This window comes from Ctenopharyngodon idella, chromosome 13 (assembly GCF_019924925.1).
Source record: "Ctenopharyngodon idella isolate HZGC_01 chromosome 13, HZGC01, whole genome shotgun sequence".
Classification (NCBI taxonomy): domain Eukaryota; kingdom Metazoa; phylum Chordata; class Actinopteri; order Cypriniformes; family Xenocyprididae; genus Ctenopharyngodon; species Ctenopharyngodon idella.
The window spans coordinates 28,174,388-28,188,334 of NC_067232.1; the positions used below are offsets into that span (position 1 = coordinate 28,174,388).

A 13,947-nucleotide genomic window follows, 5' to 3' on the forward strand; every position below is an offset into this window, starting at 1 on the left:
CCTTCACAAAGGCAATCCCAGAATGCACTACATTAAGTTCAATGGGAAAAAAAAATCATCCAAGAAATGTCAATTATAAACTTATTATTCATTTATAATATTAAAGAAATTGATTGATTCAAGTAAAAATTAATTTTTTTTGTGTGATATGAATATTGTATTGCTATTAGAATATGACGCCATTAGTTGAGCAACAAGTTCATGTCAATCTCTGTTGATAAATTTTGTTAAATGTTCTGCACCGAGGCTCCAGAAGTCATTTCATCTGCTCTTTTACCTCATACAGTAGGAAAGAAATGACAATAAACCTACTTTGATGTATATACTTTTGAAACTGAAAGCTTTTATTTGTGGTACCGCCCGCTCACCTGCTGAGCTTCCATTATCAGAGTATTTACTATAAACACATTTCCCGTTTGTTTATACACAATGAGGGGGTGAGCTGCATTATTGTATGTTGTATTTGGCAACATGCTAGATGGTGTCCAGACATCTTAAAGAAATGTTCATGGGTTCTGTGGAGAGCATTTGAGACATGCTTTTGATTTTAAACATTTTGTACAAAAATGTGTTTTATTAATAAGCAATGAAGTTGTCTTTCAAGTATCATTGCACATACTAGCGATGCACCGATACTATTTTTTAAGGACCGAGTACGAGTACCGACACGTTTTTTTCTGGTACTCGCCGATACCGATACATTTATTAATTTCTCTCTCTCTCTCTCTCTTTTTTTTTTTTGGTGATGTTGCCGTTTTCCAAGCACAACACAGTGAGAATATTATTACTCTAATGAAAAAAGTAATAATTTTTATGTGCTTGTCACAAACATAAAGAACAAAAATTTCACATTGTCCAATAACCTTCAAAGGGCATAATTACCAATAATTGTTGTTATATAAAAAGAAATTTACAAACAAATTACAAACAAATACTATAGAGATACAAATTAAATAAACTTGTTTTTCAGATACAGTAGGTTTATTTACCATGTATACATTTATTTAACATCTTTTGTTGTTTTATTAACATTAATGACAAATATAGGCTACGGTCCCTTTAAGACCGAATCCATGGATACTGACAGATATCCTGTTTTCACCCAAATGTTTACGTCCACTTAAGCCATAACCGACTGTATTTACGTGAGATACTCCACACGATGGACAATTTGACAACTATGTGTGCATTTGACCATTCAGGCGTGAGGAGAACTGATTGCACGCTGTCTGAGTCATTCAGCGCCTATCCCGCCTTCACTAATCAATAACGAATTGTGATTGAAAGCATGCAGTTCGCAATGTGTGTGTTGTCATCATTAATTTTGAAGTGTTTCCACACCTCTGAGGCTGACATTGTTTCTGCTGCTGCCGCTGGTGTCTCTGTGCATGGGAAATTCTGTCAGTTACGTCACATGAGGTATCGGTCTTTGGTATCGGGGGTATTTTTACAAGTACGAGTACAAGTACATAAGCTTGGTATCAGTATCGGTGCATCCCTAGCACATACTGTATCATGCAAAAAAGTTTTTCTATATTTTAACGTTTATCCTAGTGCAATTCTTTGCCACTTTCATTCTAAGTGCATTGCATGCGGTAAGAAAGTTGGCAGCTTTAAAATGTAGATTTCTAGTTGAATTTATCATAAGGATGTAAGGGGAAAACCAGAGCTCAGCCCAGAGCTCAAGAGTTTCAGTAAAATTAAATTGCTAATATTCAAGGGCCAGTTGTTCAAAAAGTTTAATCTGGATCAGAATGATCTGGATTTGGAAATCCTATGTTTTGCTATCCAGGATCAGGTAATCCATCTTACTTTGTGTTGGATTTTCAAAGCGAAATTGGATTGGATCACACTGATCCAGATAACCAAATCTGGATTACTAGTGCTCTACGGAGGCCCTAAAGGGACATGGTGATGGAAAGAATTTGATTTCAATGCTTTTGTGTTCTCTCAGAAAAGTTCTCACCTGAGAAACTGTGTTCGCTCGCAATGAACTTTTGACGGGTTCGTCTCTTATGATTGTGCCAATATAGTTTACAAACAGTGATTAAAAACACTTTGAATTAAATATCATATTTTTGTTTGATATTTACTACATTTGGGGATTATTTTATGGCACCAAAATCTCTTTTTTACTTTACAGTAGGTTATTGAAAGGCTAAATATGTAGCCTAATGTCTACTACTAATTTATTACTTTAATAGTTAAACTAACCAAGAGCAAAATAAAAGATGTATGTATATTACATGAAGTATTTTTTGACCAGTTTTAAAGTGATTACATTTTTGTTCCTGAAATCCAACCTTCTGATGGGATCAGATTTTTTGGATCAAAGGTTTCCCAATCTTACTAAAAAGTTTTGAACAACACAAACTGATGATTTTATCCAGAACAAAACCAAGATTGAATTTTGTGATCTAATCTGATTCAGAATCCTTTTTTCCTTTCGAACAACCCATTTTCAAGATTTGATCCAATCCGATAGCTGAAATCCGATCAGATTACTTTTGAACAACTGGCCCCAAATCACACATATTACCTATTTTGGATCCAAAACGTCTATTTTCCCCAAAAATAATTACTCTACACATGTTTGTGCTTATTTTTGCAGACTGAGGAAGGCCTAAATTATAGTGTTGTCAAAAATATACTGACATACAGATAGAGGACAGAGAAATGTTACTATAGCAAATTTGGAGTCTCTACCTCAAACCCTCTAGCGCCACCAACAGTTCAAAGATTCACTCATGTTTATGCTCATAACTTTTGACACGCAAGTCCTAGAAACAAATTCTTTCTTCCTCTGAGTCCATGGCTCATGCTGATCTGATTGCACCCTATGACGTAATTTCCGTCATGAAAATTTTTCCGCCATTTTGAATTTTCTGAAAAACCTACTTTTTCAAACTCCTCCTAAAGGGTTTGTCCAATTTGCACGAAATTTAGTATGTAGCATCTACTCACACTCCAGGCAAAAAGTTATGAAAATATTTTTGATCGGCCAATCCGTTCTCACATAGCGCGTTAACGAATTTGATGGCGAGCACACAAAAATGGATTTGATGCTGTATCTTCGCAATGATTTGGTGTGATTCGACACCAAACTTGGTATATGTCATTACAGGCATGACTTGGGATTAGATGTACAGTATCGTCACAGCGCCACCTACTGGTGCTGAGATAGGAAAAATGGCTATTTTTGCTTAGAACTTTTGAATGCCTCGTCCTAAAATCATGAGGATGCTTCGATTCCTTGAGGCATGGCGAGTTGAACGATATCCTATTTTCTTTGGTCGGCCATTTTGGGCGTCGGCCATTTTGAATTTTGTCATAAAATGCTGTGTTTTACAAATGCATGAACGTATCGTTATGAAAATCGGTATTCTTCATCAAGGCCATGTTCTGACCAGGTTTAGGACCTGTAAAGTTTTAGGTCAGCGCCCCCTAGCGGTCAAGAGATATAATGAAATAAAAAAAAAAAAAAAACTAATAACATGAAAAATTCAACATATTGTCATTTAAATTACATCATTACATTTGTTGGCTTATGCCGAGTCCTACGAATTTGCCAAATTCTATCATACTTACTGTCCGCCATATTGAATTTTATTCAAAACCTACTTTTTTCAAACTCCTCCTAGAAAATTTGTCCGATTTGTACAAAATTTAGTATGAAGCATCTACAGACACTTGTGACCAATAGTTATTAAAAGATTTTTGATAAACCCAACTGTTGTTTTATACTGCGCCAACAAATTTTACTCCGAGCATGGCATATGGTACAAACTTGGTACATGTCATCACAAGAATGACTTGAGGGTGTATGCAGAATTTCGCCACAGCACCACCTACTGCTCAGAAGTTATAAACCATGTTATTATAAGTGCTTTAACTGATACAGCTTTATCCTAACCTCATGATCACAGATGTCCACAAATATTTCCTTTTCTGCCCTTATTCTGCTTGACCTTGTAATTGCTATATTATTTGTGCTATTGTTAGATAATTTGTTTATATGTTCTTATTTTATTGCCGTTTACTTGTCTTTTTAAAATTCAGTTTAGTTTGAAATCAACGCAAATACTTCGAGTGAGCAAATATTTACGTGAGATAATTCTTGTAATGATCAATTATATATGAATAAAAGCTTAAAATTAAAATCTGTCATCATATAAAGTGATATCGTCAGAAGAAATTACTGATTGCCTAGACTTTCAATGGATAGCCAAAAAAAGAAATATTAAAAATATCTATTTGCAGTATTTTTTCCCTGTGGTATCGAATATTGATACTTTTTAAGTTAGAAATTACAGTATCGTGACTACACTCAACAACATGAGAAGGATGCTGGCAATAAAACTTATAACAGAACCCAGAACATTCCTTTAAGATGAAAATAACCCATAATCCTCTAAAAATCCATAAACATAAAAACCAAAGGCTGTTCTGATAAACACTGACATGGAAACTCTTCATCTGTCCAAGATGTTTAAAAAGAAAATATTAATTACTACACAATTGCATCCTGCAATGTGTAAATTGAGGCCTTTCACTTTACCTAAACAGTTTTTAAAAGATCAAGTTGTCTCAGTAGAGTGAAATTTTGTCTCTGACAGCTATTTAGAAATCCACATCTCTTTCCTTACAAATGAAAAAGGCACACTGACAGACCTTCAGCCCTGTAGGGACATGAACACTTTTTTTTCCGACTGCACAAACCAAGCGTTTTGCCTTAAAAAACATGTTTACGCTCTCACATGCTTCATGTTTTCCGAGGCTCTGCAGAAGTACTCGGCGAAGGAGACCAAAGCAGCGTCTGAGGTGAAGGTTGAGATGGCCTCAGGCTGTGTAGGAGACGAACAAAAGAGTGGGAGGGGAGGGAAAATCAGCTCATTGACATGAAAAAAAATTATTTGCGGCAGTTTGAAAGAACATATTATGCTGCATTAATCCAATTAGGAACACAAGACCTTGGCAAACATCCGGAAATATCTATATACCTTTATCCTCTGTATTTGCATGAGCGGTTTAACGTTTGAATTATATTACAGCTTTACAAACAGACATTTGACACAGTAAATATTGACAGATGTCGGCCAAACCAGTTTGTGGACAGAAGCTTGTTCCGTAATATATCGGGCACACAGACCGACCTTAAAAGTGCGAACTTCAGTGCTTCTATTGTTGAGGTTGGGGGCCAGTAAACTCTTCCAGCCTTGAGGGTCGTCCTTGTACGGGAGCTGTCCGGCACGCAGCTTCACGTAGAGAATGCCGTCTCTGGATAGGATGGATCTAGAAAACAAATGTGCTCGAATGGTCACAATTAACGTTCCAAAACCTAGTGAGCTGGCCTGCTGTCTACATAGGGAGCTGCCTTGTAAAGTAGCATACTAACTGAAATGGACTAACTAAACATGTGACACACAAATAGAGCTGATATTGACTATTTTGAGACGTCAGCATGTCATTAAGCATTTAGCGTTCAAAAGTTTGGGGTCTGTGAGATTTTTTTAATGTTTTTAAAAGAAGTCTATTTCAAAATAGAAAACATTTGTAACACTATAAATGTCTTTCTTGTCACTTTTGATCAATTGAATGCATCCTTGCTGAATAAAAGTATTAAATTCTAATAAAATTACCCCACAGATCATTTATTATAGCTTGTCAAATTTGCCCTATTTGGGTGTGAGCAAAAACACGCCGTTTTTGTGTGTGTCCCTTTAAATGCAAATGAGCTGCTGCTCCCGCCCCCTTTCCAGAAGAGGGCGGAGCTTTAACAGCTCAACAACAACAAAGCTGGAGAATCTCACGCAGCCAAAATGAGGATTGTCAGTAACGGTGTTCAGCCTTACATTGTTCAAACCGGAGTCGGACACTGACTAACTATTGGAAAAGTCTTCGCATCTGGACCATGGCTACGATGCCTCAAAATACTGTCTAGCTAGACAGCTGACTAGGTTTTGGAAGGAAGCTCAAAGCTGTTTAGTTCGACTTTAGTTCAGACTTACTGCAAATGATGGGTTCCTTTACTGATGTCGATGTTTAGCTCCCAATATCTTGGACCTTTTACCTTAATCTGGATGTGATGAGAAAAAAAATTAAGGTCAGATTTAGTGAGTTCATATGAGCAACACATAAGTGGAAGTTTAATTTGTTACCCGTTTCAGAAGGTGAAGTTCAGGCAGCATGGTGGGAGCCATCAACTCCACGGTCGTCTCTTCGTACCACTGCGTCTCCTATTAAACATATACCACATGCATGCACAGACAGATTAGACGTGCATCACGATGTATACTTCTGCTATGCGTGACTCTATGCCTGTGTGAGCAAAGACGTCTTTGTAATTGCCGTGAACAGCTGGTTCCCTTCCTTTGGCTGGCGTCACGTAATTGAAAAGATGAGTCCTCTCAAAGCAGCAGGGGAGATACGGTCAGACGCCACGGTCAACCTTCAACAGTCCTTCGCCGTGTTTATCACCCAAGAATCTCTTTGATGTGGCCTAATGGCCTCACATGCAGTGGGACGGCTAGTGCAAATTACTCAGACTTCAACAACAAACGGCATTCAAACTCATTTTAGGAAGTGAAATGCGATTTGAATAAAGAACTGAAAAGGAATCATGAGTCAGATCTGAACGTGAGTTTGCAGTGCACTTTTAAGGAGGCTTACTGACCTGGAAATGGAGGTTGAATGTCAAATTCATCCTTAAAGGATTAGTTCACTTCAGAATTCAAATTTCCTGATAATTTACTCACCCCCATGTCATCCAAGATGTTTGTCTTTCTTTCTTCAGTCGAAAAGAAATCAAGACATTCGGTAACACTTTAGTATAGGGAACATGTATAAATTATTAACTATGACTTTTCCCTCAATAAACTCCTAATTTACTGCTTATTAATAGTTAGTAAGGTAGTTATTAAGTTCAAGTATTGGGTAGGATTAAGAATGTAAAATAAGGTCATGCAGAGTAAGGCATTAATATGTGCTTAATAATTACTAATAAGCAGCTAATATTCTAGTAATATGCATGATAATAAGCAACTAGTTAAAATACCCTAAAATAAAGTGTTACCAGACATTCCAGGATTTTTCTCCATATAGTGGACTTCACTGGGGTTCAACAGGTTGAAGGTCCAAATGTCAGTTTCAGTGCAGCTTCAAAGAGCTCTACATGATCCCAGACGAGGAATAAGAGTCTGATCTAGAGAAACCATCGGACATTTTCTGAAAAAAATTAAAATTTATATACTTTTTAACCACAAATGCTTGCCTTGCGCTAAGTAGGCGGAAGTAAACGTGCAAAGACTAAGTCAAACGCCCTTTACAAAAAAAAAGGTAAAACAACGATGTTGGACGATTTTGAAGTTGGAGGAGAAAATTAGTTTTTCACCCGACCGTGACCTTTCCAACATGATTACGTAATGCGTGGAGCATCGCAGAGCAGTGCAAGATGAGCATTTGTGGTTAAAAAGTATATAAATTTAATTTTTTTTGTGTTTCTCTAGATAAGACTCTTATTCCTCGTCTGGGATCATGTAGAGCTCTTTGAAGCTGCACTGAAACTGACATTTGGACCTTCAACCCGTTGAACCCCAGTGAAGTCCACTATATGGAGAAAAATCCTGGAATGTTTTCCTCAAAAACCTTCATTTCTTTTCCACTGAAGAAAGAAAGACATGAACATCTTGGATGACATGGGGGTGAGTAAATTATCAGGAAATTTTAATTCTGAAGTGAACTAATCCTTTAAGAGCATCGCTAATATAAAATTTAGAAGCTTATTCTAAAAATAAATACCCATAATAATAGTATATAAATAGGTAAGTGCACGCTTTGAAAGACGTGCGGCACGTGCAGTACATACCTTGTAGGTGACATCTAGCAGAGCGTAGCAGGGTTTGAGAGTGTCCACGTCCACAGGCACCAGAAGACGAGGTTCTGCTGCGAGCACAGCCAGGTGGCGCAACGCCTGGAGGTGATACCTTCAAAGAAGAACAGAAACATATGTTTTGGAGAAACAAAACAAGCTGATTTATACTTCTAACCTAAAACTTGACACATCCGCCAGCCTGACACATAACCGGTTGTAGTTAGCAACTCAGGAGTACACGTTTCAATTACTGTCAGGTCAAAGGTTTATTGTCATCTCTTTTCTTAGTGGTAGCAGCAGAAATGAATTACAGTATGGTACATTTTGGGCACCCTTACTGGTCAGCTCCATACGCAACAAACTGATGCACTGTGTATTCTGACACCTTTCTATCAGAACCAGCATTAACTTCTTGAGCAATTTGAGCTACAGTAGCTCGTCTGTTGGATTTGGATCAGCCTTCGCTCCCCACGTGCATCAATGAGCCTCGGCTGCCCATGACCCTGTCGCTGGTTCACCACTGTTCCTTCCTTGGAGCACTTTTGATAGATACTGACCACTGCAGACCGGGAACACCCCACAAGAGCTGCAGTTTAGGAGATGCTCTGCATCACAATTTGCCTCTTGTCAAACTCGCTCAAATCCTTACACTTGCCCATTTTTCCTGCTTCTAACACATCAACTTTGAGGATAAAATGTTCACTTGCTGCCTAATATATCCACCCACTAACAGGAGCCGTGATGAAGAGATAATCAGTGTTATTCACTTCACCTGTCAGTGCTCATAATGTTATGGACAGGATGTGGAATAGTGTGTTTTGTCAATAAAATAAAGCTTTTTATCCAATTAATCAAAATCGGCCATCTAGAGCTAAGATTCAAATCAAATGAAGCACCTACTATACAGTATGCGATTTCAGAAGCAGCTGAGACTTATTGTTTTATTTCAAACTCAAACTTATTTTTGTAAAATGTTTAATTTGAAAAGTGTGCTTGTGCTCTTTAAAATAAATGCCACTTGCTTTGATCTGTCATCTGATGAAAAGACATTCACACATTTTTAAGTGTGACTCATGTGTGCAAATACTTTTTGGGTCTGTATATGTATAGAAGGACACGTCGACACCATGTAGATACAGGCAATTAACACAAACACATTCACGATTCTGGGTAACAAGTTTCATTTACAGTAAAAGCGAAAGAGGTTTTCCTCAGAAGTGAAGACAATACAGCCATATTTGCTCATTGTGGTGTGTGTGTGTGTGTGTGTGTGCTAGCAGCTGATGTGCGACAACCTGTTGTCTGTGCTGTGAGCAGGAAAATGAGGATAAAGTGCACAAAGGAGGGCAGCAATGGCAGAATTGGAGGTGCTGAGGGTGTACCTGTGGAAGAAAAGAAAAAAAATATCAGTCTTGATTAGATTTTTGACTGACAGCATATTTAGTGAGGTAAACATAAATCACCGAACAATGCATGTGAACTGTCATTGGAAAATTAGCGCAAAACAAACAATGGACGCACAAGCAGCATATTCAATTGTGCCAGGAGGCAATATTTCAGAGTGCGCGTGACACGCAATTGTGTTGCGAGGGGGAAATTGGTCATCCATTGTTCAACGGTACTATTTGTGCTCTTTTCAAAGGCCTCACTTAAAAATAATGGCCGAGTTGAAGAGTGCACTCGAACAGGTTCTGACAGGACGAGAGGCTCTTACTGTGCCTTTCATTGACCTGGTTAGAGGTCACATTGTTTTGCTTTAAAAATGCTCAAGAGCCTGTGTACCGGCCCTCCACACCACCTGCTGCTCACTGCATCACATATGTGTGTTTCCATACGTGTGTTTCCATACGTTTGTTATATGCCATTTTTCTCAAATCTACAGCAGCAAGAATGTAGGGTGGAGTCTGGCATTTTTGGCTAAGGTAAATTATGTGAGATTCTTAAGAAAATAATTAATGGGTACCAATAATGCCCTTTTTACAAGATGTAATATAAGTCCCCAGAATGTGTCTGTGAAGTTTCAGCTCAAAATACCCCACAGATCATTTATTATAGCTTGTCAAATTTGCCCCTATTTGGGTGTGAGCAAAAACACGCCGTTTTTGTGTGTGTGTCCCTTTAAATGCAAATGAGCTGCTGCTCCCGCCCCCTTTTCAGAAGAGGGAGGAGCTTTAACAGCTCACACTTCAGTCGCTCAACAACAACAAAGATGGAGAATCTCACGCAGCCAAAATGAGGATTGTCAGTAACGGTGTTCAACCTTACATTGTTCAAACCGGAGTCGACACTGATGGAGAGACTCAGGAAGAAGTTACAACTTTTAGATGTTTCTGAATGGTTAGTGGATAAATTTATGTAGTTGCTGTGGAGTTGATTCAACTCATCCACTAGCATGTGCCGTCATGTTAATCTTTTGTGTTGAATTGACCCTCGTTTGTGAAGCAGTCCGGCGTAAAATGACGGCATGTCAACAACACTCTACTACAACAACTCTTCCTCTTCTCTAAAGCAGCCCAACATGGCCACGCCCCCTTTGTTGTGTGTTCTCGGGGGCGGGGTTTATGTAAATTTTAGGGTTTGTGATGTCAGCAATCTGGGAAGAAGCTCGTTGTAGTCCTTAAAAAGCGTTTTCTGTAAAAGAAAATATCTCCCTTTGCATTGAACTTTGAGCGTCGTAACTTTGCAGATGTTGTTTGATCAAACAGCAACATTACACACTAACTAAAGTTAAAAAAGTGAAATCATATTCAAGTGTGAATGACATGAGGATGAGTAAATGATGACAGAATTCATTTGTGGATGAACTTGGCAGAGAATAAAATGTGGGGTCAAAGGAGATCAAGAAGCCATTTCGTAACAGAGGAAGTATTATGATAAAAAGTTATTATCGTAGCTTTAAAGTCAGAGGACAAAAATACAGTAAAGCTTTAACCACGGTTATAAATAACAAACTGTAGCCGACACGTTCTCATGCATTGCTTGGCCGTATACCAATAATCTTTGTCCTGAGGAATCATTCATGCCTGTGTGGGATGAGTTTAATATAGTCCTTAAACCCAGAAACACATTTTGCATTTGCATTTTTCGACTTCTGGTTCCATCAAGTCAGTGGGTTTTTGGTTTAATATCTGAAATAAGGTCTGGTTTGAACAAGCTCAAGATACTCATTTTCATTTTTTATTATACAACATAAAATATAAAAATTTGTGTAATGAAAAATCCCTTAAGGGATTTGAGGGAACAAAAAGTTGGGCATCAAAAATGAGTCATCCCTATAGTATGAGCTTTAGTAATAGTGATGCTTGCAAACACTACTAAATAAATGCATAATAATGACTATAAAATGGGTAGTATGGGTAAAGAAGAACTCTAAGCTGATGTGATATGAATTTCAAGTGTTTCACTGAATGGTATTATGATTTTGGTAGATCAAATCATATCAAACTCAACCAACCTCCCTCCGCCCAAGAAGAGCAGGCCCAGGGTCATGTGATGGGCCATGTGAAAGCCATAGTTCATCTCGCCAAAGGTGCGTTTGTGGAGGAAGCGGCACAGCTGCAACACTTTCAAGTTCCCTGAACCGGCCATGACCATAGAAACCGCCAAGAGGACCATGCTCAAGCACGTCTGCAGGTTGTACTGCCCTGTCTGGAGGATATTGAAAGATTTTTGACTTTTTTTGATGACATCAGGATGGATGCCATTGATGTTAAACAATACTTACCACCGTAGCTGTAGAGGTCGTCAGACCCTGCATGAAGTTTCGGGCAAATTTGTACTAAAGGAGAAAGAAAATGGTAAGAATATTCAGAGAATGTTCAGAAAAATCACAATTAATTCTGTACAGGGGAAGTAAATGTCCTCTTACTAAGCAGTCAAAGGCATCTGAATTTGCAGACCCAGCAAACCGGAATCCCACGGCCAGGCAACCTCCGGCAATTATATAGTCATGAGCTTGACTGTGGAAACAGTGACAACTTTATTTCACTCATCCAGTCATCAAAGGAACAAAAACACTCAGATTGTCAATGGAAATTCATGAGGAACATTATAGAAAACACCTCCAGATGAATGAGAAACAGTCTGTGGGCATAAGGATCTCCTATAAATCATATGAGTCAATAAAAACAAATGCTACTCACACTAAGGTCTCCATGTTAAGATCCTCAGAGATGGATGTCTGCTCCTGGTTTCCAATGTTTTCTTTGATGATCTGAAAGCATGCTTATTTTTAGCTTTGAACGTATTAAAAGGACCTGACACTGTCTAAACGACATCATCTCTGTTCATTAACAATGACCGATAATGTGTAAACTCAATGTTAGAAGCCAGCGACAGTAAAATGGAAGACTTTTTGTATTTATTTAAAGTTTTATCTCTTTGTGGTTTCCGTAATTATTCAAGAAAGAAAATGTAACTTTAAGAAATGCAACCATTGGCGTACATTGATAGAATGTTTGTATGGAAGCTCATTTCAGCCACTAATTAAAAAAATAAAAAGGTAATTGTGACTTTCTCACAATTCTGACTTTTCGTCTCACAATTGCGAGTTATAAAGTCAGAATTGCGAGAGATAAAGTCAGAATTGCGAGTTATTAAGTCAGAATTGCGAGATATAAAGTCATAATTGCGAGAGAAAGTCAGAATTGCGAGATATAAAGTCAGAATTGCGAGAGAAAGTCAGAATTGCGTGATATAAAGTCAGAATTGCGAGATATAAAGTCAGAATTGCGAGATATAAAGTCATAATTGCGAGATATAAAGTCATAATTGCGAGAGAAAGTCAGAATTGCGAGATATAAAGTCAGAATTGCGAGAGATAAAAGTCAGAATTGCGAGAGATAAGTCAGAATTGCGAGTTATAAAGTCAGAATTGCGAGATATAAAGTCAGAATTGCGAGATATAAAGTCAGAATTGCGAGTTATTAAGTCAGAATTGCGAGAGATAAGTCAGAATTGCGAGATATAAAGTCAGAATTGCGAGATATAAAGTCAGAATTGCGAGTTATAAAGTCAGAATTGCGAGAGATAAAAGTCAGAATTGCGAGATAGTCAGAATTGCGAGAGATAAGTCAGAATTGCGAGTTATTAAGTCAGAATTGCGAGAGATAAGTCAGAATTGTGAGATATAAAGTCAGAATTGCGAGTTATAAAGTCAGAATTGCGAGTTATTAAGTCAGAATTGCGAGAGATAAGTCAGAATTGTGAGATATAAAGTCAGAATTGCGAGTTATAAAGTCAGAATTGCGAGTTATTAAGTCAGAATTGCGAGATATAAAGTCAGAATTGCGAGAGATAAAGTCAGAATTGCGAGATATAAAGTCAGAATTGCGAGTTATAAAGTCAGAATTGCGAGTTATAAAGTCAGAATTGCGAGAGATAAAAGTCAGAATTGCGAGAGATAAAAGTCAGAATTGCGAGATATAAAGTCAGAATTGTGTGATATAAAGTCAGAATTGCGAGTTATAAAGTCAGAATTGTGAGATATAAAGTCAGACTTGCGAGATATAAAGTCAGAATTGCGTGATATAAAGTCAGAATTGCGAGTTATAAAGTCAGAATTGTGAGATATAAAGCCAGAATTGAGTGATATAAAGTCAGAATTGTGTGATATAAAGTCAGAATTGCGAGATATAAAGTCAGAATTGTGTGATATAAAGTCAGAATTGTGAGATATAAAGTCAGAATTGTGTGATATAAAGTCAGAATTGTGAGATATAAAGTCAGAATTGTGTGATATAAAGTCAGAATTGTGAGATATAAAGCCAGAATTGAGTGATATAAAGTCAGAATTGTGTGATATAAAGTCAGAATTGTGAGATATAAAGTCAGAATTGTGTGATATAAAGTCAGAATTGTGAGATATAAAGTCAGAATTGTGTGATATAAAGTCAGAATTGCGAGTCGCAATTATGACTCTCAAAATTGTTTTCCTGTTTTCACAAGAGTTTTTATCATGCAATTCTGACTTTTTTTCTCAGAACTGCAAGATATAAACTCACAATTGGGTCTTATAATGTCAGAATTGCGAGATATAAATTCTGAGAAAAAAATGTCAGTCTTGTTTCACTCACAAC

General features: G+C 37.5%; 1 protein-coding gene and 1 long non-coding RNA gene across 4 annotated transcripts in view; one reads left to right on the forward strand and one right to left on the reverse strand.

The window, feature by feature from the left end:
- LOC127524827 (uncharacterized) overlaps window positions 1-13,947 on the forward strand; it is a 270,726-nt gene that overhangs the window by 69,478 nt on the left and 187,301 nt on the right. The window lies entirely within an intron of this gene.
- anapc1 (anaphase promoting complex subunit 1) overlaps window positions 1-13,947 on the reverse strand; it is a 79,403-nt gene that overhangs the window by 4,605 nt on the left and 60,851 nt on the right. For all 3 annotated transcript variants that reach the window (XM_051916662.1, XM_051916661.1, XM_051916663.1), the window contains 10 exons: window positions 12,013-12,083; window positions 11,739-11,829; window positions 11,595-11,648; window positions 11,325-11,518; window positions 9,166-9,252; window positions 7,865-7,982; window positions 6,159-6,236; window positions 6,009-6,076; window positions 5,154-5,292; window positions 4,758-4,844 (listed from right to left, as the gene is read on the reverse strand). In XM_051916662.1, coding sequence (XP_051772622.1) covers window positions 4,758-4,844; window positions 5,154-5,292; window positions 6,009-6,076; window positions 6,159-6,236; window positions 7,865-7,982; window positions 9,166-9,252; window positions 11,325-11,518; window positions 11,595-11,648; window positions 11,739-11,829; window positions 12,013-12,083 — 987 coding nt within the window. The remainder of the gene's footprint in view (window positions 1-4,757; window positions 4,845-5,153; window positions 5,293-6,008; window positions 6,077-6,158; window positions 6,237-7,864; window positions 7,983-9,165; window positions 9,253-11,324; window positions 11,519-11,594; window positions 11,649-11,738; window positions 11,830-12,012; window positions 12,084-13,947) is intronic.